Source organism: Haliotis rufescens, unplaced genomic scaffold (assembly GCF_023055435.1).
Source record: "Haliotis rufescens isolate VD_foot unplaced genomic scaffold, xgHalRufe1.0.p SCAF_9, whole genome shotgun sequence".
Taxonomy (NCBI): Eukaryota; Metazoa; Mollusca; class Gastropoda; order Lepetellida; family Haliotidae; genus Haliotis; species Haliotis rufescens.
In genome coordinates, this window is record NW_025964383.1 from 27,611,771 (window position 1) to 27,639,189 (window position 27,419).

General features: G+C 40.1%; 1 protein-coding gene across 1 annotated transcript; it reads left to right on the plus strand.

The window, feature by feature from the left end:
• The first annotated feature begins 1,034 nt into the window (after nt 1–1,034).
• On the plus strand, nt 1,035–14,940 carry LOC124130207 (mitochondrial import inner membrane translocase subunit TIM14-like). The gene is made up of 6 exons (XM_046493502.2): nt 1,035–1,181; nt 7,986–8,037; nt 10,201–10,277; nt 13,171–13,247; nt 13,918–13,988; nt 14,731–14,940. Exons 1-6 carry the CDS (start codon nt 1,179–1,181, stop codon nt 14,805–14,807), a joined length of 357 nt encoding a protein of 118 aa, XP_046349458.2. The 5' UTR covers nt 1,035–1,178; the 3' UTR covers nt 14,808–14,940.
• Nucleotides 14,941–27,419: the final 12,479 nt, after the last annotated feature.

Genomic DNA, 27,419 nt, shown 5'->3' on the forward strand with positions numbered 1-27,419 from the left:
GTGAGTGTGTTGGGTTTAACGCTGCTTTTAACAGCACTCCAGTTATATCGCGGCGTGTCAGCTTAATGTGGGAGGAAAGCCCGAAGTGATGCAGGTCTTAGACGTTTACCACTTCGCTGAAACCCACGAGCACGGGTATGGTGGCGACAAACCCACAATCATAGGTTTCTGGGGTGCCCCCACGTCATGTTGACATTGCTATAAAACTTCATCACTGCAGCGAACCCTAAAGAGTGGGTAATAAAAAGCGTATTGCATTGATATGTGCATGGACTTTATTAAAAAATCGTATTCTATGTCCATAGTGTGTGTGTCATTTGCTAATCTGAACTGGTTGGTTGGTTGGTTTATTGTTTAACGCCGCACTCAGCAATATTCCAGCTATACGACGGCGGTCTGTAAATATTCGAGTCTGGACCAGACAATCCAGTGATTAATATGAGCATCGTTCCACGCAATTGGAATCGATGACATGCATCAACCAAGTCAGCGAGCCTGACCACCCGATGCCGTTAGTCGCATTTTACGACAAGCATAGTCACCTTTTACGGCAAGCATGGGTTGCTGAAGACCTATTCTATCCCGGATCTTCACGGGTATAATCTGAACTGCACCATCCCGCCCAGCAAATACAACAAAATAAAATTTACCTGTATTCCGAAACTACTGCCCACATTATCGCGATTGACATGATCCCATTACAAAACCCCACCAGCCAACGAAATTTGTTTTATTTGTTTATAGATCTAATTCATTTTCCTAGACATTTAGTGATCGGAGATTGGGTGAAATTTTGGCCGTTTTTGAGATATACAGTTAGGCATGAGGGCAGTTTTGGCAACATACTGGAGGATTCGGGTGTTGGTATGTCGCAAAATGTCTGATACTCAAAGTAGTGTCGTATAATGTTTGACATAGTAACATTAATCTTAAATCATTAAATATTTAAAGCGTCTCGATTTGATCTTCCAAGTTTTCTTAAATAAAATGCTATTGAAATAAATAATGGCAAAAATCAATTGCAACACCGCGCACCTGTTATCCGTATCCGGACGTGCAAGGCCATGCAAACATTGCGTGTGATCACTTTAGTTGGAATGTCAACATTTTGAGAGTAATTTAAAAGATCTCCACCACTGACGAATACACGACAGAACAGCAGTTTCAAGTCACATACGATGGTAAGAACTAAGGATGTCGATCAACTCGCAGTGTTTTAATTTGACTCTGAAAATGTTGAAAGGCTACACCTGTGGGTGTATGAAAATTCGTAACCCAAAAGAATTAATTCGTACCCCTAGAAATGAGAATGTCGTACCCAAACTCTAAGAAATTTCGTAATCTTATGCAATAAGCAATGAATTACGCAATATAACTTATTTATTTAGATCTGAACAACTAGCCGAGAGCAGTTATGGGGTATAGTCCAGTAATTAAAAGGTCCAGGTTCAACAAAATTGACGGAAAAGGTTTATTGCTTGATTTTGGTGCCTTGGCACATAAACATTAAAATAAAAAAAAGTTTACCAAAATAGGACATGGGGAACCATCCGAAAATAGGTCAAATCCAAGATGGCCGCCAACAAAAGTAATAATTAATAGTCATAAACGTGGAACCAATAACAATAAAAACATTTATGATGAGTCTATCTATATTAGCTTGCCAGGATAAATGCAAAGAAATGTATATTTAACAATTTTGAAAGGAAAATTCACGTAGAAATTTTAAATAATGCTTCAAAATGACGAAAAAGTACATAAATTTGTTAATATCAGTAATTCTTGCAGAACATGAACCGATTTATTATAATGTTGACGTTTTACATATAAAAATCATACCGTTTATTGTCTTCACTTAAATAATCAAATTAGAAACAAATATAATTGAAAAAGCTTCTTCAAAATGGCGGCCGAGCATACAATGTTTTAAAGATAGACCTCAAGAACATATAGGTATGTATAAGCTATTTTTCTTTTATAGCTAAAATGAAAACTTGTATAATATATAGTTGATTGGCTCTAGAGAAGAATAACTGATGAAAATATGAACAAATATAAATATAAAATTTGAAACAGAGCCTTAAAATTAACATCAACATTTGTTTCAAGGAAAATCAAGGGAGATAACCCAAACTCCGGGAAGCAGTTATTTTTCTCAAATGGTATTAGCTTCTCAGAAACTTTATTAAAAGTTAATTCAGAAGATATAATCAAGACATTTAGCACAAAAATCATTTGCTATAATCGGAAAAGCAACATTTGTATCTGTACACATGTCAACCATATTTCTATCAACTGTTACTATTCGCAGGTGACTATTCTCAACTGAAGGTGTCCTATGTAGATCACAGATGGCGACTTGTTTGCTATGTATGGAACCAGTTAACCTGGACAAACCCCAGGATTATGTGAAGTTGACAGCAAAATGCTGCTGTAGCATTAATAACGCAAACAGACTGCACAAATTAGATGCACCAGACATCATATACAACTGTAGCCTGTTGGTACATAGACAGTGTCGAAGTATGCATATAAATCCAAAGGCAATCAAAGTAGCTGAAAACTCTTCGATCATATGTTTAAGCCTTAAATTTTAAAACTCACTGTTTTCTATGTTGTACTTGTATTAACCAGGATGTTGCATACACACATCCATATAGAAGTGTACTTCAGCAGTGCGATGGCTCTTGAGTTACTCAACATATGTCTGCAACATACTGTGTCAACAGGCAAGATGATTGGGCCAAGATAGTACAGCCAGGTATCGTGCCCATATACGATCTACCAGCTGAAGAAGCTATCCATCACCATGCTTATGATAAGAATTTTCGGAGAAGGACAAGTATACCTGCAGCTTATATTGAACATGAGGAGGCTCCACCAAAGAAACGGAGACTTGGTCGACTGAAGTGTATGTCCTAGATGACAGCATTTGAGATTGCCATTTATTACTTGGAAGAGAATGATGATGAAACGATTCCTTTGGACAATTTGCATCACATTGTGAAGTCAATGAGTGCACTGAGTGATGATCAACTACACACTACATCTCAGCTGAAAAGGGAATTCATGAATCACTATGGGAACAAGGTATTCATAACTACAATCAGGCAACAACCTAACATTGCATCTCTTACAGCATATGAAAATGTTGCAAAGGTGGACAAATCCGACATGGACAGTTTGATTAAAGTTGGGGGAGGATACGTTCATACGCAGGTAGAGACCATGTCGAAACATGTTGATGTGTATCTCGACAATGAGCAGATGGCATTGATTGACACCAATCTTGATTACCTCCCACATGCATTACGCATCCTCCTTCAAGCATCATCAAGAGCTGAAACAGTAAACCCCATACTGCGTCATTGGGTCAGGCAATAATGCATTCGACATGTCCCCATCATTTCTGCCTCCTCGACAAGTTTGACAAAGTATCACACTATAACACAAATATGGTCATTGTAATTTAGTGGATATGATAAGCCAACGCGGTTTCAGCTCCTCGTAAATTTAGAAAATTCTCGGTGACCACTCATGGTGTTCACCTAATCAGAGACATTGCAGATACATTCGTGCAATACCAGGCTGGTTATATAGATCATGCCAGCAAAAGGTTTGATGGCACTGGCTCAATCCATGCCATGGGCAAGATGGTGAAACGGAGGGTACCAAGAGTTAAGGTGGACTTGGATGATGTTAAACAAATCAACAGTGTCAAACTATTCTCACAAAGAAATCCAAGGCAATTGGTGACTTCTGTCTTGATGAAAAGAATAGCAAACTAGATATTTTGTGGAGTGCGCCACTTCTTTGTGTGTTGACCACTGTGTTCCGGTTGCATGCAGTTGCTCCATTATGACATTCCATACCCCAGGAAGAGCTCTGAGATATTCTTGTCGATTATCAACGTGACACCAAGTGACAAATCCTGTGTCAGATCAACGCTGGAGTATATTTCCAAACATGCCAGACGACATGGAATCACACCGGTTATTACAATCGACCAGCAACTTTGGTTAATTGCATACATGATCATCGAATCACGGCCAGCTGAGAGCCCCTTGCATCAAATAGCCCTGGTCTTGGGGGGATTCCATACTTAGATGAGTTTTGTGGGTACATTTGGGAATCTGATGGCTGGATCTGGGTTAAAGGAGATCATCACTCAAGTATATTCAGAGGGTAGTACAGGTCAGATGTTGTCCGGCAAATCAGTGTCACAAGCTGTGTGGGCTCATTTCTTTAGGAACCACTTCTGCAATGCTCTTATTGTGTTTGATGGTTATTGTGGTGTTTTTCGACCAAGGATGAGACCCATCAGAGAAGAACTGGAAGTGAGATTGGAGTGGATGTGGATTTCACAGCAGACATGATTCTGAAAATGAAGAAAAAGCCCTTTTGGCAAATGAAAGAAACAAACAGAAATTCATCAGTCTGTTGGGGTCAAAAATCGAAAAAGGTGGGTTTTCAGATTAAACACTCATCCGGAGATGCTGACTATGACATTGCAATGTCTGCCTGGACATTGGCTCAAACACAGCCTGTGGTAGTGGTAGGGAATGACACAGACCTTCTCATCCTGTTGCAATATCACTTCAGACCCGATACCATGAGGCCATCTTTCTTCAGACAAGTACAAAGATCATTGAAATCTTCATCCTACAGATGATCCTTGATCCTAATCTCAGCCATTCTTTGCTCTTTGTACATGCATTGTCAGGGACCGACACAACATCGAGGCCATATGGCATAGGGGTGGTCTCAGGAATATTCAAAGGTTTTCATGGTGACAGGTGAAAACCATGCAGAAATCGAGCAGGCTGGTAATCAGGCACTTGCAATCCTCTACGGCTGTATGCCTGGCTTGGATTTGAATTCTGAACGTGTGACAAAATTCACTGAGAGGGTATGTATCAAACTCAAATTACCTACCCCTTCGACACCTTCCACCGACATCAGATGCTGCCAGATTGCCCAGCCAACGAGTCTGACTCCAAGTGCAGACCTGGCTAGGCAACAATATGGATGCGACAGAATGGGGCTGGACGCTTCACAAGAGCAACAAGGGCACTATATTGAAACCAATCACAAGGCACCAAGCTGTCACTCCTAAATTTCTGTTGAAAATAATCAGATACAATTGCACTGGAAAGTGTGATGAAAACACATGCTCATGCAGAATTTTTTTGTCTACAATGTACCTCAGCATGTGGACAACGCAAAGGGATGACATGTTCAAATGAACCAAGTCATGACGTTTCTGACATTACTGAATAATCGTCTCTTCATGTCCAGTATATGAGTGTGAATATATAGACTGTCTTGAACTTTAGACATTTAAATTGATAGTAAGTTTGACTTGTAAATTGTAGTATTGCAGGGTTATTCCCTCTTTATAAGCCTGTGTTAAGTATTTTGTAGTCCGATATGGAACAATTGCATTTTTTTCACATTTCGGGCAGCCGTAATTTATTTCTGTATAAGATTTCACTTCAAAATTGTTAAATATATATTCCCCTGTCTTGATCCTATGAAGTTGATTATAAATAGAGTCATCATCCATGTTTAGATTTTGATTGATTCTTTTTTTTTTACTTTTTCGATTTTCGTTAGTATTGATGGCGGCCATCTTGGATTTGACCTATTTTGGGTGTTTCCCCAAATCAAATTTTGGTAAACTATTTTTTTTTTTAAAGTAGACCTATCAAGGTAGTGAAATGTGTTAAAAAACCTTTTCCGTCAATTTTGTTGAACCTTCATGAAAAATAAACCTTTAATTACCGGACTAGTACTACAGTCAATACATGACCCTACATCTCGGGCGAGAAAAAAACACCTTCAAAATAAATCCTATTTAGACTGTTGTGGTCGGTAAACTGACCCTCGTATTATCCTGAGATTTTAAAAAATATTTCCTGTGGGTTTGTTTCTGAAAAGTTGATATCGCTATCCTCCCAGATAATTTCCCAATGCACATACTTGTCATTATTTTATTACCACAACCTGAAGTAATAACAGACCTCTAACCTGTTCACTTCATGTTTCGACGGTAGCAAGTTGACTTGGTGTGCGCATGCGGTAGATTTCTTTTGTCTGTTTCTGCAATATATTTGAACAATATTATGAAGATATGGTGTCGTTTTCGCCAGGTCGAGGTGCTGCTTTGACATGGTGCCGTTTTAGCTCTAAGCCTGTCACATAATCGCTACACAACTACAAGTGTCAAACAGCCTACATGTTTGTGGCTTAATGCCAAACATGGCAATATACCAGCTGTATGATCATGAAACAGGAGCAGACAAACAAGTGATTGATATGGTTGCCAGCGATTCGCCCATTGGGGTAGATGACATGCAATTAACAGTAATATATTTTTTTTAATCAAATAATCCAAAATGTATATCTGACCCGAAATTCGTATTCAGATTAAATCCAGCCTCTGACTTTGAGTAAGAACTGACAGCCATGTCTTGAGCATAAAATGATAACCTTTGAAATGTCATCTCAGCGTTAGAAATTGGCACTAGTCCTGTAGTCCTTCCCAAACTGCCCAATAGTTAAGGTATCATAAGCATGATAAGGACTAGTAGAAATTTGCAATTTTTATGGGTTTGCTATATGTTATCATTATAAGGACAAGTGGACTAAATATGTTAGTTTCTACCACTGCATCTGGATCAGCTGTTGGTGTTTGATGCCCATCCTTTCGTGACCTTAACGAAGTCACAAGCCTGACCACCCATTCCATTATTTTGCAACTTACAACATCTTATTATGCAGGTTGGTGTGGACCTAGTCTAACACGAAATCTGCAGGTATTATGATATACTGGTAGTTGTCTCAACTTCCTTCATGTGCAAAACCTACAATGGAATAATGTATTTATCATGTTCATGTTGCCATGGTTTCAGTAAGTATATTTGATAGTAATATTTCTGAATTTGTTGATGTGCAGTTTGAGGTTTCGATTGAAACAAAATATCCACAATTTCACAGCCAAACTGTGATTTACTCTCCTGGGCTCCATTGTACAAAATAACCTTAACGCTGCGACTGTCTTGGGTCTATGTTAACAATCGTTAAGGAATGGGAGTTACGATCACCTTAGCACAATGACTGTGACAAGTCTATGTTAAGGAATGGAAGTTACAATCACCTTAGCACAACGTCTGTCACAAGTCTATATTAAGGAATGGAAGTTACGATCACCTTAGCACAACGTCTGTCACAAGTCTATATTAAGGAATGGAAGTTACGATCACCTTAACACAACGTCTGTCACAAGTCTATATTAAGGAATGGAAGTTACGATCACCTTAACACAACGTCTGTCACAAGTCTATATTAAGGAGTGGAAGTTACGATCACCTTAGCACAACGACTATCACAGGTTAGCGACTTAGCGCTAAGGTGGCTTTGCACAACAGCACCCTGATTTCCAGTTTTGATCTTAGGCAAAATTGATTCAACTTATTGAAAAAAACACTTTATCCATGTTGACTGTTAACCACAGTTGTGTTACCAATGTATGACAGGGGAACAGTATATGATTACTCTTGATTAAACAGAAAATCCACAGTTTCACCTACATCACTCATGACATGTACAAAGTCAGAGGCTGGAAATGGGTTCCAGACTGTGGAACACTATCTCTATTTAGAAAATATGTCCATCCATTTCTAAACAAACATGAAAATAAAAGTATCTTAGCCCTAAATAATATTTTTAATTTGAAGTTTAAATGAAATACAGATTTTCCTTTGGGTGAGAGGCCAGTCACATGACTGCAAAACTGACATTCATAAACATATGCAGGACATTAACATGATGAACGACACAAGTTGACGTTCGTGTTCATCCGTTTCTCATCAGACCGAAAACAAGCTCTGACACCCATACTCCAGTGAACTTACACAAATTTAAAAACATGTTATATCTGTCTGCCTGTATGATGTGCTTGAAACCGTGTGATCTGTTTTCAGTCATCAGGACTTGTCCTGGCGGGCCTCGGCCTTGCGGCTGTTGGATTTGGAGGTAAGTTTGTTTTGTTTGTTTCTTGTTAAATGCCGCACTTAGCAATATTCCAGCTGTAAATAACAAGTCTGAACCAGATAATCCAGTGATTGACATAATGAGTTTCAATCTACGTAATTGAGATACCATGACATCAACCAAGTCAGCAAGTCTGACCACCCGATCCTGTTAGTCACCTCTAACAACAAGCATTGTCACCTTTTACGGCAAGTATGAGTTTGCTGAAGACCTAGTCTACCCTGCATCTTCAGTTTTTCTGGCTAACTGTTGATACTGGTGTTAAGAAACTTGAATTAAATTTTCAACAATTTTCATTGTTAAATAGTTCGAGTTCGGTCCAAATCAATGTTTCTGAAATTGGCCACACCAGAAGGGAAGTAACTGCTCAACACCATGATGATGACACAGTCTACGCTACACGCATTTATTCCTTTAGGATATGCAGAGATGCCAACCATTACACTTTTGAGCCTAAAATTACGCTTGTCCTCTCTAAATAACAAATTTGACATTTTGTCACAAATTATTCACAAGCATATAAATATCCCGGAGATCAAATTGTTAATGCACTGGTAACGTACCGCATTCAACAGGAGCCAATTACATGTACACCGATAGTTCTTCAGAACTCGAAACAGCATGTTGTCTTTCTGCAATACATTTAATATTGTATTCACATGATGAATTTTATGAATGTGTGGAGTTGTTACCACATGTTTTGACAAGAATGCTGTATTACTAGACACCTCCCGCAAGTGTTTTTTCGGTGTCCTTTTTGTCGTTTCTCTAAAATGACGGGGTTTGGGGGTTTATTATAACCATGCTAATAGTGGTATATGGGCTATCGCTATCAGTGGTATCTGAGCTAACCTTGCCAATAGTGGTATATGGGCTATCAGTGGTATATGAGCTAACCTTGCCAATAGTGGTATATGGGCTATCAGTGGTATATGAGCTAACCATGTTAATTATTCTGATATGGGCTATCAGTTGTATATGAGCTAACCATGCTAATAGTGGTATATGGGCTATAAGTGGTATATGGGCTAACCATGTTAATAGTGGTATATGGGCTATCAGTGGCATATGAGCTAACCATGCTAATAGTGGTATATGGGGCCTTTGTTATGGGCTATCAGTGGTTTATGAGCTAACCATGCTAATAGTGGTATATGAGCTAAGCATGCTAACAGTGGTATTTGGGCTATCAGTGGTATATGAGCTAACCATGCTAATAGTGGTATATGAGCTAAGCATGCACCATGATGCACACAGTGGTATATGGGCTATCAGTGGTATATGAGCTAACCATGTTAATAGTGGTATATGAGCTAAGCATGCTAATAGTGGTATATGGGGCCTTTGTTATGGGCTATCAGTGGTTTATGAGCTAACCATGCTAATAGTGGTATATGAGCTAAGCATGCTAACAGTGGTATTTGGGCTATCAGTGGTATATGAGCTAACCATGCTAATAGTGGTATATGAGCTAAGCATGCACCATGATGCACACAGTGGTATATGGGCTATCAGTGGTATATAAGCTAACCATGTTAATAGTGGTATATGGGCTATCAGTGGTATATGAGCTAACCATGCTAATAGTGGTATGTGGGCTATAAACGGTATATGGGCTAACCATGCTAATAGTGGTATATGGGCTATCAGTGGCATATGAGCTAACCATGCTAATAGTGGTATATGAGCTAAGCATGCTAACAGTGGTATATGGGCTATCAGTGGTATATGAGCTAACCATGCTAATAGTGGTATATGGGCTATAAGTGATATATGGGCTAACCATGCTAATAGTGGTATATGGGCTATCAGTGGTATATGAGCTAAGCATGCTAACAGTGGTATTTGGGCTATCAGTGGTAAATGAGCTAACCATGCACATAGTGGTTTATTGGCTATCAGTGGTATATGAGCTAACCATGCTAACAGTGGTATGTGGGATATCAGTGGTATATATGAGCTAACCATGCTAATAGTGGTATGTTGGCTATCAGTGGTAAATGAGCTAACGACGCTAATAGTGGTATGTGGGCTATCAGTGGTATATGAGCTAACCATGCTAATAGTGGTATGTGGGATATCAGTGGTATATATGAGCTAACCATGCTAATAGTGGTATATCAGTTGTCTTCTGTCTTTTTCCAGGTCGCTATCTCGCACGTTACGGACGGGTTGCTCAACAAACACTCAAGAAACAGCTGGATGCCCTTCCTCAGACAAGTGTAAGTTAGTGTTCTCTGTAATTTGGGAGTGGTTCAATGAATCCATCAAGAAATGGTCAGATTGCGTTGACACAACACATTGTGATACTCTGGACCATCTTTGTGTAAACTTTCCCATGAATTCATGAAGTAGATTTTAAATTTATCTGTTTAACTTGGTATTGATCATATTAATCATATTCATCCATATAATCTGTATATCTTTCTTTCTCTCAAGCCACCTGTTTCATGCACACTGATCTCATGCCCTTGTCTTTCTCTCTGTCATCATGGTCAGGACCTTTCTTTGATACTCCTTTCTGACTCATTCTTTCCCTCAGTCAAAATCTCATCTCTCATGCCCTTGTCTCTCTCTCTCTCATTCCCTCGTCTCTCTCATGCCCTTGTCTCTCTCTCTCTCATTCCCTCGTCTCTCATGCCCTTGTCTCTCTCTCTCTCTCTCATGCCCTTGTCTCTCTCACTCTCTCATTCCCTCGTCTCTCTCATGCCCTTGTCTCTCTCTCATTCCCTCGTCTCTCTCATGCCCTTGTCTCTCTCTCTCTCTCATTCCCTCGTCTCTCTCATGCCCTTGTCTCTCTCTCTCTCATTCCCTCGTCTCTCTCATGCCCTTGTCTCTCTCTCTCTCATTCCCTCGTCTCTCTCATGCCCTTGTCTCTCTCTCTCTCATTCCCTCGTCTCTCTCATGCCGTTGTCTCTCTCACTCTCTCATTCCATCGTCTCTCTCATGCCCTTGTCTCTCTCTCTCTCATTCCCTCGTCTCTCTCATGCCCTTGTCTCTCTCTCTCTCATTCCCTCGTCTCTCTCATGCCCTTGTCTCTCTCACTCTCTCATTCCGTCTCTCATGCCCTAGTCTCTCTCTCTCTCATTCCCTCGTCTCTCTCATGCCCTTGTCTCTCTCTCTCTCATTCCCTCGTCTCTCTCATGCCCTTGTCTCTCTCATGCCCTTGTCTCTCTCTCTCTCATTCCCTCGTCTCTCTCATGCCCTTGTCTCTCTCTCTCTCATTCCCTCGTCTCTCTCATTCCCTCGTCTCTCTCATGCCCTTGTCTCCCTCATTCCCTCGTCTCTCTCATGCCCTTGTCTCTCTCACTCTCTCATTCCCTCGTCTCTCTCATGCCCTTGTCTCTCTCACTCTCTCATTCCCTCGTCTCTCTCATGCCCTTGTCTCTCTCTCTCTCATTCCCTCGTCTCATTCCCTCGTCTCTCTCATGCCCTTGTCTCCCTCATTCCCTCGTCTCTCTCATGCCCTTGTCTCTCTCACTCTCTCATTCCCTCGTCTCTCTCATGCCCTTGTCTCTCTCACTCTCTCATTCCCTCGTCTCTCTCATGCCCTTGTCTCTCTCACTCTCTCATTCCCTCGTCTCTCTCATGCCCTTGTCTCTCTCACTCTCTCATTCCCTCATCTCTCTCATGCCCTTGTCTCTCTCACTCTCTCATTCCCTCGTCTCTCTCATGCCCTTGTCTCTCTCTCTCTCATTCCCTCATCTCTCTCATGCCCTTGTCTCTCTCACTCCCTCATCTCTCTCATTCCCTCATCTCTCTCTCATGCCCTTGTCTCTCTCATTCCCTTGTCTCTCTCAGGACCTTTCTTTGATGCTCCTTTCTCACTCATTCTTTCCCTCAGTCACACTCTCATCTCTCTCTCATGACCTCGTCTCTCTCTCTCACTCCCTCATCTCTCTCTCATGCCCTTGTCTCTCTCATGCCCTCATCTATCTCATTCCCTTGTCTCTCTCAGGACCTTTCTTTGATATTCCTTTCTCACTCATTCTTTCTCTCAGTCACACTCTCATCTCTCTCTCATGACCTCTGCTCTGTCATGACCTCTCTTTGATACTTGGGGCACGGGTGGCCCAGTCATCTAAGGCGCCGCGATTTGCTGTGCAGAGTTGCGTCCCTTGGGCATGCCAGAAACCTATAATTGTGAGTTCGAATCCCGGTTCGCCCCGATTATGTTTCTAGGTTTGTCAGCACCATACCCGTGCTCGTGGGTTTCACCGATGTGGTAAACGTCTGAGACCTTCATCACTTTGGGCTTTCCTCCCACATTAAGCTGACACGCCGCGATATAACTGAAATACTGTTAAAAGCGGCGTTAAACCAAAACTCACTCACTCACTCACTCTTTGATACTTCTTTCTCACTCATTCTTTCTGTCAGTCACAATCTCATCTCTCATGACCTTGTCTCTCTCATGACCTCTCTTTGATACTCCTTTCTATCTGTTTTACCCAGTCTATCAGTCTAGTTTGAGGTCAGTATGGAATCAATGAATCTCTTCTTGAAACAGTACCAAGAACAGAACAAAATTCAGATATACAAAACATATGAAGTCCAGTGTGCTGCTGTACATTAGTTACTGTGTTTGCAATGATGCTCTCACTGTCGACCATTTGTTTAAGTTGTTTCCTGTTCCATGTCTGATACAGCTGTTATGTTGCTGACTACGGGCTAAAATCTGCATCACCAACACAAACACATGTATTCCAATTGAAGAGTTTGAATACTGTGGAGTAATATACAATTGATTTTTTTATATATCATTATAAAATCATACCTGTTTAATTAACTGAGACTGTTGGAGACCCATAAAAATCCGGGGTAGAATAGGTCTTCAGCAACCCATGCTTGCCGTAAAAGGCGACTATGCTTGTGGTAAGAGGCGACTAACAGAATTGGGTGGTCAGGCTTGCTGACTTGGTTGATGCATGTCATCGTATCCCATTTGTGTGGATCGATGCTCATGTTGTCAATCACAGGATTGTCTGGCCCAGACTCGATTATTCACAGACCGTCGTCATATAGCTGGAATATTGCTAAGTGCGGTGTTAAACAAAGGAACGAATGAACGAATGTGATTGTTTGAAGGTGATTTGACACTGTTTGTATTCCCAGGCTTTCAGCAAGTACTACAAGGGAGGCTTTGACCCAAAGATGTCCAAGAGAGAGGCAGGACTGGTGCTGGGGGTCAGGTAAAACACCATCATTTGTGTTTTTGTTTAACCATGGTAACTGCATCAACCACATCACTGTTGCTTGGGGACCCTGGTTATGTCGTTATTGATGTAGCTAGAGGCACAGGCCGGCCGGTACCAACACCACTGGGCGTGTGTTCTTCCAAACTGGAAATTATGGCGATTGGGATGGTGAAGTCAAATGGCTGATGTTATATCTTTCTGGTGGAAAGGATTGGGGCATATATGGTTATATGACTTCATTATTAATGTAGCTAGAGGCACAGGCCGGCCGGTACCAACACCACTGGGCGTGTGTTCTTCCAAACTGGAAGTGATGGTGATTGGGATGGTGAAGTCAAATGGCTGATGATATATCTTTCTGGTAGAAAGGATTGGGGCATTATGGGGCTCGTTCTGTTTTAGCCATCTTCCCGAGGCAAGAGAGTTAACTGACTTTTCACTTGTTGATAAACTTGATATGAAAAGACACTCGGGTAAGATTCTCTATATAATAACTTCGAAATATTATGCCTCTGTGTGGTTAAAAGTATGTTTGTCACATCAGGAAAAAATTGTGTTGTCAGTCTCACTGATATGTACACGAGACTTTTTTCTACCCAAAAAGCAGCATTACGCAAAAAAAACATCCTTAGCACACTGAACATGACCTTTTTGTCACTTTCAGCCCAGCTGCAAGCAAGGCTAAAATCAAGGAAGCACACAAGAGAATCATGCTGTTGAATCATCCTGACAGAGGTATGGGGAAGAAATTTAGATTCAAACACGTATCAGCTATTCTGTATATTGTGAAGGTTATTTCAATTTCAAGGGACCTCCTTCCTGGTCTAGTGGACAGAGTGGAAGGATCGATCCCGACTGCATTATGCCAAAAGATGTTAAAAGATGGTGCTTATTGTCACCCTGCCTGGTGCTTGGTATTAATACTGTTTGGTTCTGAATCAGTATGCTGTGTCTGAGTGGGGTAGTCATGTTAAATTGTGTCATGGTATCTCTGTGTGTGGTGTTAAACAGCAACAAACAAACAAAATGGATGTATATATAAAGTACACTGGTTAATCAGCAGTAGAAACTAACATTTTTAGCCCACTAGTCCTTATAATGGTAAAATATAGCAAAACCTGTAAAAGTGGCAAATTTCTACTAGTACTTTATACTAACATCTAGTCTCTGAAATGAACATAATTTACAGAAAAAAAACCAGTTGTTAAATTATAGTTATAAAATATAATAAAAAGGAGCCCAGAGACTTTCTTCCTGATACTGCAGTAGTCTAGACTTGCCAAAGATTATAGACTTGCATGGGCTGTATTGGATATATATTTTTTACAGAGTCTGAATGACAGTCTAATAGTCCTTAGGATACCTCAACTACTGGTCAGTTTGACAAGGACTATATGACTAGTGTCAATTTTCTGATTTGTTTCATGTAAAACTTGCATCATTTTCCTTGATTTAACATAGTCATTGTGTTCTTCAGGTGGTTCCCCCTTCCTGGCAGCTAAGATAAACGAAGCCAAGGATTACCTGGACAACGCCCGGCCGGGGAGTTCCTGATTTCGACCTCACTGTGTGCATGATGTGTGACTGTTAGAGGGGCCCCAAGGAGACAAGGACATCACTCCCAGAAATGCTAGTGTGATCAGTATATTGTATATAGCAGGATTTGTCAATAAAGCAAACATACTTAGTTGATGGTTGTTATCATTTTGATAAGTGAGCAAGTATGTATGGTGAGGTGGTGACTGTATGAAGATTGCATGTTGGGTTCATATTGTTTAAGTCGGATGAATCCCATCATCAACTTTTGTCCATGTCATGACTTCCTGGACCAACCCATGCTTGTCTTAAGAGGCGACTAACAGGATTGGGTTGTCAGACTCGCTGACTTGGTTAATTCACGTCATTGTATCACGATCGTGTAGATCTATGCTCATGATCCAATCACTGGATTGTCTGATCCAGATTTGATTATTTACAAATCGCTGCTGCATTGCTGGAATATTGCTGAGTGCGGCATTATGCAACAAATAAACAAACAACTTCTTGTTCAGTTAATGTAATCTTACGACATTGTACAGAGTTACTTCCCATTGCAGTGTTGGCCTTTTCTCTCACTGTAACTGATACTGTATTTTTGACATGAGTTGTATGGGAACACCATGGTGGGGGACACCATTTCTCAGATCTGGGAGTCGGGGCAGGTCCCCAGTACCCTCTGCTTGCAAGAGCTTTCCAAAATGAGCGAGTTGCATTTTCTCTTCACATCAGCAGTTTTTCAGACATACACTCAAGTGAAACATTAAAGTTCACAAAATGGCTGGCGTATAAGCTGCATTGAATATCATGGGAGCTAAACCAAAGTGAAAAACAAAAGCGTTCACCTGTTATGCCGAAGACCCGGGTTTGATTCCCAACATGGGTACAATGTATGAAGCCCATTTCTGGTGTCTGGCGTAAAACCATACTCACTCACTCCTTTCTCTTTTGTAACCTGACATACAATGATTTTATGTACTCTTGAGTGAAATCCAGTGGTCCTGTTTTGTTTAGATTTCATGTAACTGCCATTGCAGTGTACTTTTCAGTGTTCTGGAGTGAGTGAGTCGGTATGGTTTTACGCCGCTTTTAGCAATATTCCAGCAATATCACCGCGAGGGACACCAGAAATGGGCTTCACACATTGTACCGATGTCGGGAATTGAACCCGGGTCTTCTGCTTGACGAGTGAAGGCTTTAACCACTAGGCTACCCGACCGCCCCTCAGTGTTCTGGACACATTTCCAGTGATATTACAGCCTGGTGGTCAGTTCTTTGTGTGAATGTCATTTATTTGTTTCCACTGGGTCCTGATAGGCACTGGGAAATGTGCCTCTTGAAAAATATATCCTCGGTCTGCTAAAAATTTGGCAATAACTGGCCATAAATTGGCATCTAACATATTTATATACTTTGCAGAGTTTGTGTGACCATCCTCAACAACAAGGATACTTACACCTTCCATATGGTAAGAATTGGTCTTTAGCGACCCATGCTTGCCGTAAGAGGCGATTAACGGGATCGGGTCAGACTCGTTGACTTGGTTCATGCATGTCATCTTATCTCACTTGTGTAGATCGATGCTCATGTCTGCCTCATGACGTCACTCACTTGGCTGTCTGGTCCAGACTCGATTATTTACAGACCGCCATCGAAAAGCTGGAATATGTTGAATGAGACGTTAAACAACAAACAAATCAAAACAAATGCAGCACCAAAACATGACACTCAGTCCCAGACATCGAATTCTTCATTAATTCATTGCGTGTCATCGTACTCCTACGGCGTGATTACAACGTCGATCACTGGATTGTCTGGTCCAGACTCGATTATGTACAGGCCGCCGCCATACAGCTTGAATATTGCTGAGTGTGTCGTCAAACGACAAACAATCAGTCAGCAATCAATAAAGTCTCAACGGAAGGCCAACATCACCTAACAATCTATCTGTAAACGACTTTTAGCCTTTACATCAATAATAGATACAAGCGACAAAACCCTTTCCATATGTATAAGAATTCTCTGCTAAAAGCAGATGTACGATTCCGACCATGTCATGATCATATGTTCATGAATCACTATCAAATAGTAATGATACCAGATGTTCGTAAAAAGGTGATAGAATCCTGCCCCACCGGTAGCACCCGTAACAAACACACGCAAAGGCAAGTTAATTGTTCACCTGGAAAGACACGGGAACGGACATCCATATGAAGCTATACTCTTACGTGATGAACGTTTACTGCATGAAGACAGTGACTTTGATCGATCATCCCAGCACTGGTGTCTCAGGGATTTACCGAAGCCTGTGTAATTACGAGTCCTAGGGACTTTGAATTTAGGGGGTCCCGGGAATATATTCGGATACCAGCTAAGTGACCACTGTACCAACAGCACAACAATATACAAATTATGTGTGAGGCCTTTTGCTTCTTTCAGAAAGGGATTTTCTTGTTTGAAACGGAATTTAATGACTGAGTAAAGAAATCTGACATGAATTGTTTGGTAGGCATCACTTAGAAGTTGACGGATGACAAGGTAGACACTGTGCTTTTCACAGTAATAAAGAAGTTGTTATCCATAAAATTGTGTCTACCTTTAAATCTGACATTGAATGTCCGAACTTTGATACAGAAATATCATCCAAATTTATTTATTGTTTCCATTTGATCATCCCAGCATCCATATCCCTGTGTGTCCAATGGATACTATTTGCGTCCATTCATAATTGCCATGCGTACAGGGCGCAATATTTTGCCCCCGGTAAAACCCTGGTGTCTCTACAAATTTGGATACCAGAATTCTAATCCGATTCTAAACATCGTTGCCATGTAAACCATACAGAACATGACATTATTTACTATTTCATAATTACGATTTTTTATTACTTATTATTTAATGCATCATCATGACATCAGAGTTTTTTCACATAATACCACTGTGGGTGTCTCTGGAATATGCATGTTGTTTTGTTGTATTGACATTTCTGTTAGTAGGTTTGGCATTTTCGTGGTAATATTGTTTATAAATAGTTTTATTATTTTGAAAATATTCCAGACTTAACAGGTGAGCTACAGAACTTTGTGCATGTCGCAGTATATTTGCATATATCATTATAAAACTGATTATTAATCCTAGCTCCTTTCCGTAACTCCAGCTTGTTTCCCCTTTTCGCGATATCTTCTGAGCGAGTTTGGTTTTATGCCGCTTTTAGCAATATTTCAGCAATATAACGGCGCCCGACAGCAGAAATGGGCTTCACACATTATACCCATCTGGGTTTGTTTGTTTGTTTGTTTGTTTGTTGTTTAACGCTGTACTCAGCAATATTCAGGTCGACTAACGGACAACATGGTATATGTAAGTTAGGTGAGGGAGTTGGTTTTAACGCCGCTTGAACAGTATTACGGTCATATCACGGCGTGTCAGCTCAGTGGGGGATAAAACCCAAAGTGATACAGGTCTCATACATTTACCACATTGGCTCTGAGAAACATCGAAACATAATCGCTACGATCATAGATTTCTGGCATGACTAAGGAACGCTGCACAGCTAATTGCGGCGCCTTAGATGACTGGGTCATCCATGCCCCTGTATGTGCAAAGAGCACTTATACTAATTGGTTGGTTGGTTTGTTGTTTAACGCCGCGCTCAGCTATATGACGGCGGTCTGTAAATAATCGAGTCTGGATCAGACAATCCAGTGACTGACATCATAGGCATCGATCCACTCAATTGGGATACGATTACATGCATCGACCAAGCCAGCGAGCCTGACAACCCGATCCTCCCGTTAGTCGCCTTTTACGACAAGCACAGTTGCGCCCTCCCCCCCCCCCCCCCCCCCCCCCCCCCCCAGCCCCTGCCCAACACACACACACACACACACACACACACACACACACACACACACACACACACACACACACACACATTATCTTCTGAACCATTGGATACTTGACACTGAACTGGAATGTAGTGATGAACCCAGCAATTTGTTCTCTTTAGAATTGGCACACAATTTATACATTCTAACGGACCGACTATATGAATTTCGTTGATGGGTATCGTTGATATCTCATCTTAAAAATCAATACATTTCCTCTTTTCGGCATAAATTAATAACATTTCAGACATGTTAGGGGTCATGTGGTTGCAAGTTCATTTCCTACACTAGTCTTCATCGAACCAATAAAAAATTTTCCACATAATTATCCAGCCACAGATAGTATTTTTTTCACAAAGTGTTTAAGGAATGAGTGATGGTTAAATCAAATTAAACAAAAGTTCTTTCAATAAGTTTCCATTACATAAAAAACAAACTCGGTATACTCTCCTTTGACCCTCAGTAAATACGTTTCTGTTCGTATGGTACTTTATACATATAGTTCATAATTCTTTGATAATTTCTTTTTCATAATCATCATTATGATTAAAATACATTAAAATGTGAAGGCGCTTGGCAACTCATGGTCGTCCATCCACTGTATTACATCTCCATTCTGTTATGATGAATACCGCTATAAATAACCAATGCCATTTATTATTACAAAATCACTTGCGAAATTTGGAACAGAATCCAAGCCATATTACGGAGAGGGGCGTCAAAATCGGTTCAGCATGGTGTACCCATGTGGTGAATTGGTGTGACGCTTTAACCTCGCTGGACAAACCCCGCCAATGGCTTTGTCGGTTAAGATTATTTACACAAACAAATGTCAAATCAGGTTAGAAGTGTTGTATATTTCATGCAGGTGTTCACCAGAATAGTCACGTGATGTCATGGTCACGAGTTCAGCCAATCGGGAAACACTTCCGTTGCACTCCATGGATCGAAGCAGACGACGCTTACTTTGTCAAATGCACCGGTGCTTGTTAAATTAATTTCAAAAAGCTGTTTAGAATTCATTTAAAATCGAGATTACAATGGGCTTAGACCCCTATTTCTCATGTTTATATTATCCACGCGCTACTTTGAACGCTGCGTTTAAAACTTTGGTATGTCATGTGCATTAAGAAAACTTTTCACGAAGACAATTTTTCATCGCGATTTCCTGCCCTGACGTATGCTTTCACTCTGGAGAGACGTTGAACAAAACGACATGGTAAGTGCAGCAATATATAATTAAACAATCTGTTGGTGAACATATAATTATGTAAACGAATAATCGCCGTGGCTGTAACGATTCACAGATGATGTGATGTTATTATATTCGATACAAAACAGCACCAGGGCACCATGCCGGTAAGAGCGTTTCTCTGTCGCTCTATGTGTGTATGTGTTTGTGTGCGTGCGCGCGCGCGCGCGTGTGTATGTGTGTGTGCGTGTGTGTGCATGTGTGTGTGTACGTGCGTGCGTGCGTGTGTTTGGAGGGGATGGGGGAAAGTGTCCCATGTCGTCAATGAATGAAGCATATTATTTAATGTAAGAATACAGCATGTACATAAAACATATTGATTCTAAATTTCGCAGCAAATACTCTGTTGTTGACCAATGTGTGGAGGCGTTGGACAAAATTCTCATTGTGAAATTCTATTGAAAAAAATGATTCGGTGTGTGTATAGTGTGCACGCGCGGGTTCGAATCCTGACATGGGTACAATATGTGAAGCCCATTTCTGGTGTCCCCTCTCGTGATATGCTGGGATATTGCTAAAAGCGGCGTAAAAAACATACGCATTCCTCCATTCATTATCTAAAAAAACCTAATAAATGATATACCACTTGTTCATACGGGTGGAGTTTAGAAATGCATAATTGTGTTGAGGAAGCCGCTATTACGGCAACGATACTGTTTTCTCTTGGTTTCATCACTAGTGCTGTATGGAGAAACCATGTTAAAAGGTTCACGCCGGTGACGAAAATCCGGGTCCTGGGTAAAATGTGTGAAACCAATCCTTGGTCGTAATGCGGTTGAAATATAATTATAATTGTGTAAGAAGGTGTAAGAACATAAATGACCGTTTTAACCATACACTGCAGCTCTATCTTGTCCAGCTCCGCTATGAAAGGTGCACTAACATCAATACATGCTGTTTTCTTTGTGAAACCTGCAAACTGTTGGTTTAATATAAATAAAACTTAGTATTAATTGCAATAAAAATGAATTTAGCTCCGTTGATTCAGCAGTCTTACTCCGACGAGGGTAGTTGTTTGGTTCGCTGTAAGCAACCGCAAACTTAGTACCAGTGTCTAAATAGGGAGGGGTGAGGTAAGGTGTCACTTTTTCATTTTGTTTTTTTATCAACAAATCTTCACAAGGTGAGACTTTGCTAAACCCTTGCAACCATTGACCGACATGTACATGCATATACAGATTAAGAAAAAAAAACGAATTTAGATTCAAAATATATGGCAATTGATTTGTTTGGAATTTTGTTTTGTCAAAGATTAATCTAAATTATATGGTGTATATAATAATGAAATTTGAAATTGCCGAGACTACTGTCGATGTATTAAATGGCCTGAAGTTTAAATAGAGATTGATTTATATTTTGATGTATAGAGCTCGCTGTGATCAGGCTCGCTGACTTTGTTGATGCATGTCATCGATTCAAAATGCGTGGATCGATGCTCATGATATCAATCACTGGATTGTCTGGTCCAGACTCTATTATTTACAGACCGCTGTCATATAGCTGGATTACTCCTGAGTGCGGCGTTAAACAACAAACCAACCAACTCTATAGGAATGACCGTGACCTTAGTGATAACTCAGGGGCAGTTAATCTTATTGATTTAACAAGGAAATACATGTGATCAAATATACGTATAGTATATATTTGTATAAAGAGTATAATTAATGTTTTTCCAGCAAAAGTAATTGTGTTTGGTTTCGTTTTCAAAACAACACCTAGGTTATCTATATTTACTGAAAGACAAATATTTGACAAATGATTAAATATTGTCTATTGAATAATTGCATTCTTTAAAAAACAGGTGATTAACGACATAGATGTATTCCATTAGATATAGCAATTTATTGATCTTTTGAGAGCAAATATTAAGCACATATTTTCGTATCGTATTTTCGGGAATGGCGATTTGAAAAATCAAGTAAAAAATAGGTTCCCATGCTCATTTGGGTTTAAAATGTCGTAAAGAAGTAACATATTTTGAACATTAACCAAAATGTACTTTCCAATATATTTTCGCAGAAAATGTTTGTTCAATGAAATTTACTGATTAATATTGAATAGACATTTTCACCACAATAATCTTTGAATTCTGCATTCAATAGACCGATTTTTAAATAATGATTGAAGTTGGTCTTTTTAAAATTTAAGTGTACATTTACCCGTTTTATATTAACAAAATATAGATTCTTGAGACCATTCAAAAAATAACATCATTGTAGAGGATAGGGTCACCGGACAAATACTATTAATGGACCCTCAGCAATGCTGTCAGACAAGCCATCGTCATCGAACTACGTTCTGGAATTGATTTTACACATTGACAATGTAGATATTTCGCTCCTCATCCAGATTTAAATCAAATCAGACAAATCAGTTTATTAGCTCTAATCAATGTAAAAGGATAGGAAAGGACTACATTATATGTAATTGTATGTTCACGTTCACTTGCGTGTTCCATGAGACAACATAACCTGACAATTCTTAATTATCTCCCTTTGTGACCGAAAGTGTCACTTTCAAGTTTTGATAAGAATTATGGATCTAAATACATACTCTAAATACAAATAGATTGATATTGTATTTGAGTCCTTTGTTTATTCGTGAAATAAACTGGATCTCTAAATAACGAAAGAAACTTATATTGTCATTATAACTCGCTCGTGTGTGCGCTGCTTCCTGAACAATTTTTGTTTCCAGGTATAATGTTAGTGATTTCTTCATAAACTTGACTTCTGACATAAACACAAAAACAAGCAGTATTGTGAAACCCACCCAGGATACATCACGCAACATTAGACCTGAACACGCATCTTAAATGCTGAACGCTTTCTGTTCGATCAGAGGTCTCGTCATTTCAGTAAGAATAACGTCCCTTAAATACTAGTACTTTCGTCCTTGACTTTGTACGCGACGTGTTTACGTAAATCTCTGCGCTCTCGCGAGAGGATCGTTAGAAGGGAAAATAGTGAAGTATCTTTTTACACATTATTTCAATGCTAATAACTATAATGTGGTAGCACTACACTTATTGTTTATAACATTTACTCGGTTTATTAGGTTTGAAAAATGCCTTTGCGTTCGATTTCCGACATGGGTACAATGTGTGAAGCCCATTTCTGGTGTCCCCCGCTTTGATAATGTTGAAATATTGCTAAAAGCGGCGTAAAACCATAACTCATTCACTCACTCACTTTGCATGGCACACGGATGCTATTTGTGTTCGATTATTCATTTATTATAATAACAAAACGTCTACATATTGGACATATGTAGCATTGAACGGACCGTCACTCAAATATTTGCATGTTAAACAGTGTGACCTCACAATGTAATTATGAATTCCGTGTCACTTCTCCATGTTGTTGGTATTGTCAGCAGCTGGGACATACCCGTGGCATCCCTGGAAAACATCCCGCTTTTTCAATCTCTAACACAAATGAGTTCTCTGATATGGATCGTAACTTTATACGATCTGCGACATATTTAAGATAGTTTCGAAAATGTATCTGATCTTAAACTTGAGATATCTTATCTTTGAACGTAAGTTGTTAAGATTAATCGTATCTAAGGTCGCTTCGTAAACTTAGACCCTGGTCTATAATGTTTCAGCCCCAGTTGCGACGCGCCAATTTATATAATGCGTTAGTCTCTCGTGTTTGAGCTCCTATTGTGACGCCTCACTGCATATAATGAATTCATCTCTAACGGTTCAGCTACAGATGTGACGCGCCGCACCTAAAATAAGTTGGTCTCCAATGTTTCAGCTCAGTTGAGACATCTGTGATTATGCTCCAGTTATGACGCGCCACTTGATATAATAAGTTGGTAATATTTCAGCTCCAGTTGTCAAGGGCCACTTCATATAATGAGTTGTTATCATATGTTTCAGCTCCAGTTGTGACATGCCGCTTCATATAATGTGTTGGTCTCTAATGTTTCAGTTCCAGTTGTGACGCGCCACTTCATATAATGAGTTGCTCTCTAATGTTTCAGCTCCTGTTGTGATGCGCAACTTCATATAATGAGTTGCTCTCTAATGTTTCAGCTCCTGTTGGGACGTGCCACTTCATATAATGAGTTGGTCTCATATGTTTCAGCTCCAGTTGTGACGCACCACTTCCTACTAGTATGAGCTGGGTTTTTTATGATTAATGTCCAGTTGAGACGCATCGCTTAGACGTACCACCCCCAGTGACGATGATTTAGTCTTTTAATGTTTCAGATCCAGTTCAGACGTGCAAAATCCTATTTTAATGAGTTGGTCTTTCAATGTTTCAGATAAATTTGAGAAGCGTCACTTCCTGGTATCATGAGTTGGTCTCAAATCTTTCAGATCCAGTTGAGACGCGCCTCTTCCTACTAGTATGAGCTGTTTTTTATGATTAATGTCCAGTTGAGACGCATCGCTTTGACGAAGCAGATTATGTTTCCAGGCAGAATCTTTTTTTCAATAATATGGTGTAATTTCAGTGCTTCTTTAACTCCATATAGTTTCTGTAGTCACGGTGACTTTGACTGAATGTAAGCATGTCCGTTTTGCCTGGACGACCAAGGTGCCTGGACATGGGTTACACATTGCAACTGTCCGTGGTCATGTGGGCTCCATTCTGAGAAAGCCATGCTATGCTGGACTTTCTCTGTGAAGAATGTGGTCAGTAGATATAGGGGTGTATTTTGCTGGTCCGAATGTTCCGAGTAGTAGGGAAAGTATAACCTTCCGCATTCATGGTGAAGCGTAAGAATGAGTTGCGGGTGCTGTCCACACCCAATGATACCCCAGTTACCGTAGAAAGGCAGTTGCAGTGTCAGCTGAGGTCGTCTGGAAGTCTGATCTCTAGAGCACATATACTGACAGAGATTAAAAAACTCTAAGCTTCAGGTTAAAATGAAGAGATACGTTGTCTCCGTTTGACCATTAATTTAGCACAATAGTCAATGCAACGATTTGGAGTTATTGACCTCTGTGGTGTGTGCCCGTTCCAGCAAGTAACATTGTAGAGGTTTATAACCATTTGCGTAACACTATCAAAGGATCATTTCGAAAACAAAAGACTACAGTCTGTACTGAAATGTACCACCTCCAGTAACGATGATTTAGTCTTTTAATGTTTTTTAATGAGTTGGTCTTTCAATTTTTCAGATCAATTTGAGAAGCGCCACTTACTGGTATAATGAGTTGGTCTCTTATGTTTCAGCTCCGGTTGTAACACGGCACTTCATATAATGATTTGGTCTGTAGTTTTTTCAGCTGCAGTTGTGATGCACCACTTTATTTAATTAGTTGGTCTCTGATGTTACAGCTCCGGCTGTAACACGGCACTTCATATAATGATTTGGTCTGTAGTTTATTCAGCTGCAGTTGTGATGCACCACTTTATTTAATTAGTTGGTCTCTGATGTTACAGCTCCGGTTGTAACACGGCACTTCATATAATGATTTGGTCTGTAGTTTATTCAGCTGCAGTTGTGATGCACCAATTTATTTAATTAGTTGGTCTCTGATGTTACAGCTCCGGTTGTAACACGGCACTTCATATAATGATTTGGTCTGTAGTTTTTTCAGCTGCAGTTGTGATGCACCACTTTATTTAATTAGTTGGTCTCTGATGTTACATCTCCAGGTTTGACACACCACTTTATAACATCCGTGATGATCCGGGTTAGAATAGGTCTTCAGCAACCCATACTTGCCGTAAAAGGCGACTATGGTTGTCGTAAGAGGTGAAAAACGGCATCAAGTGGTCAGGCTCACTGACTTGGTCGATGAATGTCATCGATCCCAATTGCGTGGATCGGTGTTCATGATGCCAATCACTGGATTGTCTGGTCCAGACTCGATTATTTACAGACCGCCGTCATACAGCTGGAATATTGCTGAGTGTGGCGTTAATCAACAAACCAACAAACAAATAATAGGTAAAGGAGGCTTTAGCTACCAGGATGCATTGTTATTTGAAATATTGTGCCATCGTGTTCCATTCATATAATTTTCGTCAATATTTTGCCTTTACGCCCAATGGGACCTGTTTTGGTAGATAATCGAGACTGATTATTCTCTGGCGTGAAGGTTATGAATTTTGGTTTGTATTATGTTTTATCACATTATTAGATACACTGAAACGATTTAGATATTTTAAAAAACACTATACATTTCTAGATTATTCTCGTTTCCAAATTGTAATACCTGTTCCCAAACTTGAGTAGTCAAATGGGGTTCCATCTGACCAAAACAAAACCCCACTCAATTGACTTCTGTCGTTTATACCAATCCACAGAACGTCTTTGCTGATGTTACCTGAAACAACATGAACATAACAGACATATGACGACTCCGTACCAGTTTGCAGATCACAATAATTCATACATTATTGTTGCTTGTAAACAATGAAGACCACGCCATGTGTGTTCAAGAAACCTTCTATGACATTCGTCCCTTTAATTTGGATCAGAATCGTTTCATTCACAAATGCGTCTTTCAAGTAAGCCGCTAGGATGTTTCCTCAATCTTGTTCTATCCCAAATCATGAATAAATCATGCGAATAAAAGCGACATAAACCTTCCATTATCATAACATATATCTGCTTAAATCAGAGTCCGTTGTAAAATAAGCAAGTGTCTAGCAATATTTAATTTGAAAACATAATTATGGGCCTTCATGCGCAGCATATGCAAGTGAAAGGCTCGTTGTAATTGCTGAAAGGAAAAGCTTAGCTGTGTTTCTTAAACACAGCTTGCACACAACCTATGAATATGGCTGACAGTTTCCAACAGAATACGCCTGTATCATGAAGTGCGATGAAATGGGATTGAACGTCTCGCCCAAGATTAGTGCTCTTAAAGAGACGTGCATGCATGAGTGTGTGGCTGCTTTAACTAGTCCGGACTAATGCCGATTTTATAGTGTTACCCCACTGAGATACCATGCCGCAGGTTAACATGGATACCTCACTCATGATCAGGCACAGTATACTGACTCCGAGCCGACCAGTCCTTGTTTTAGCCATGCTGGGTAACAACAAGTACCCTCATTTAACGTCTTTCGGTATGACGCGCCCGGAGATCGAACCCCGGACCTTCTGCTCTCAGGGCGGACGCTCTACCGCTTGACCACGGAGGCGGTCGCATGTAGTATGATATAATGGATAGTTATATAGATGTGCTAGAGCAACCGGAAGGTTGGTATCAAGACTATGTGTGTATTATGCGCACAAACGTCTGGCATCATACACTTTCTATACTTAAAGTTTGTAATCTAATTCATTACTTGATATGAAATCATTTTCCGACGGGCTATGGATGCTAATGAGATCAGCTTTTCGCACTTGACAGTCGACCAGAGCAGCTCCCCAAGTTGAGTTTGCTTTGTTAAAGAAATAGCAGCTTGTTCCATTTCGGAATATGTGAAACTCAATTGGACACGCTGTGAATGACTCTGAAAGAACAATCCATGAGCGATGTACGTTAATTATGTACACTAATGATAAACAAAT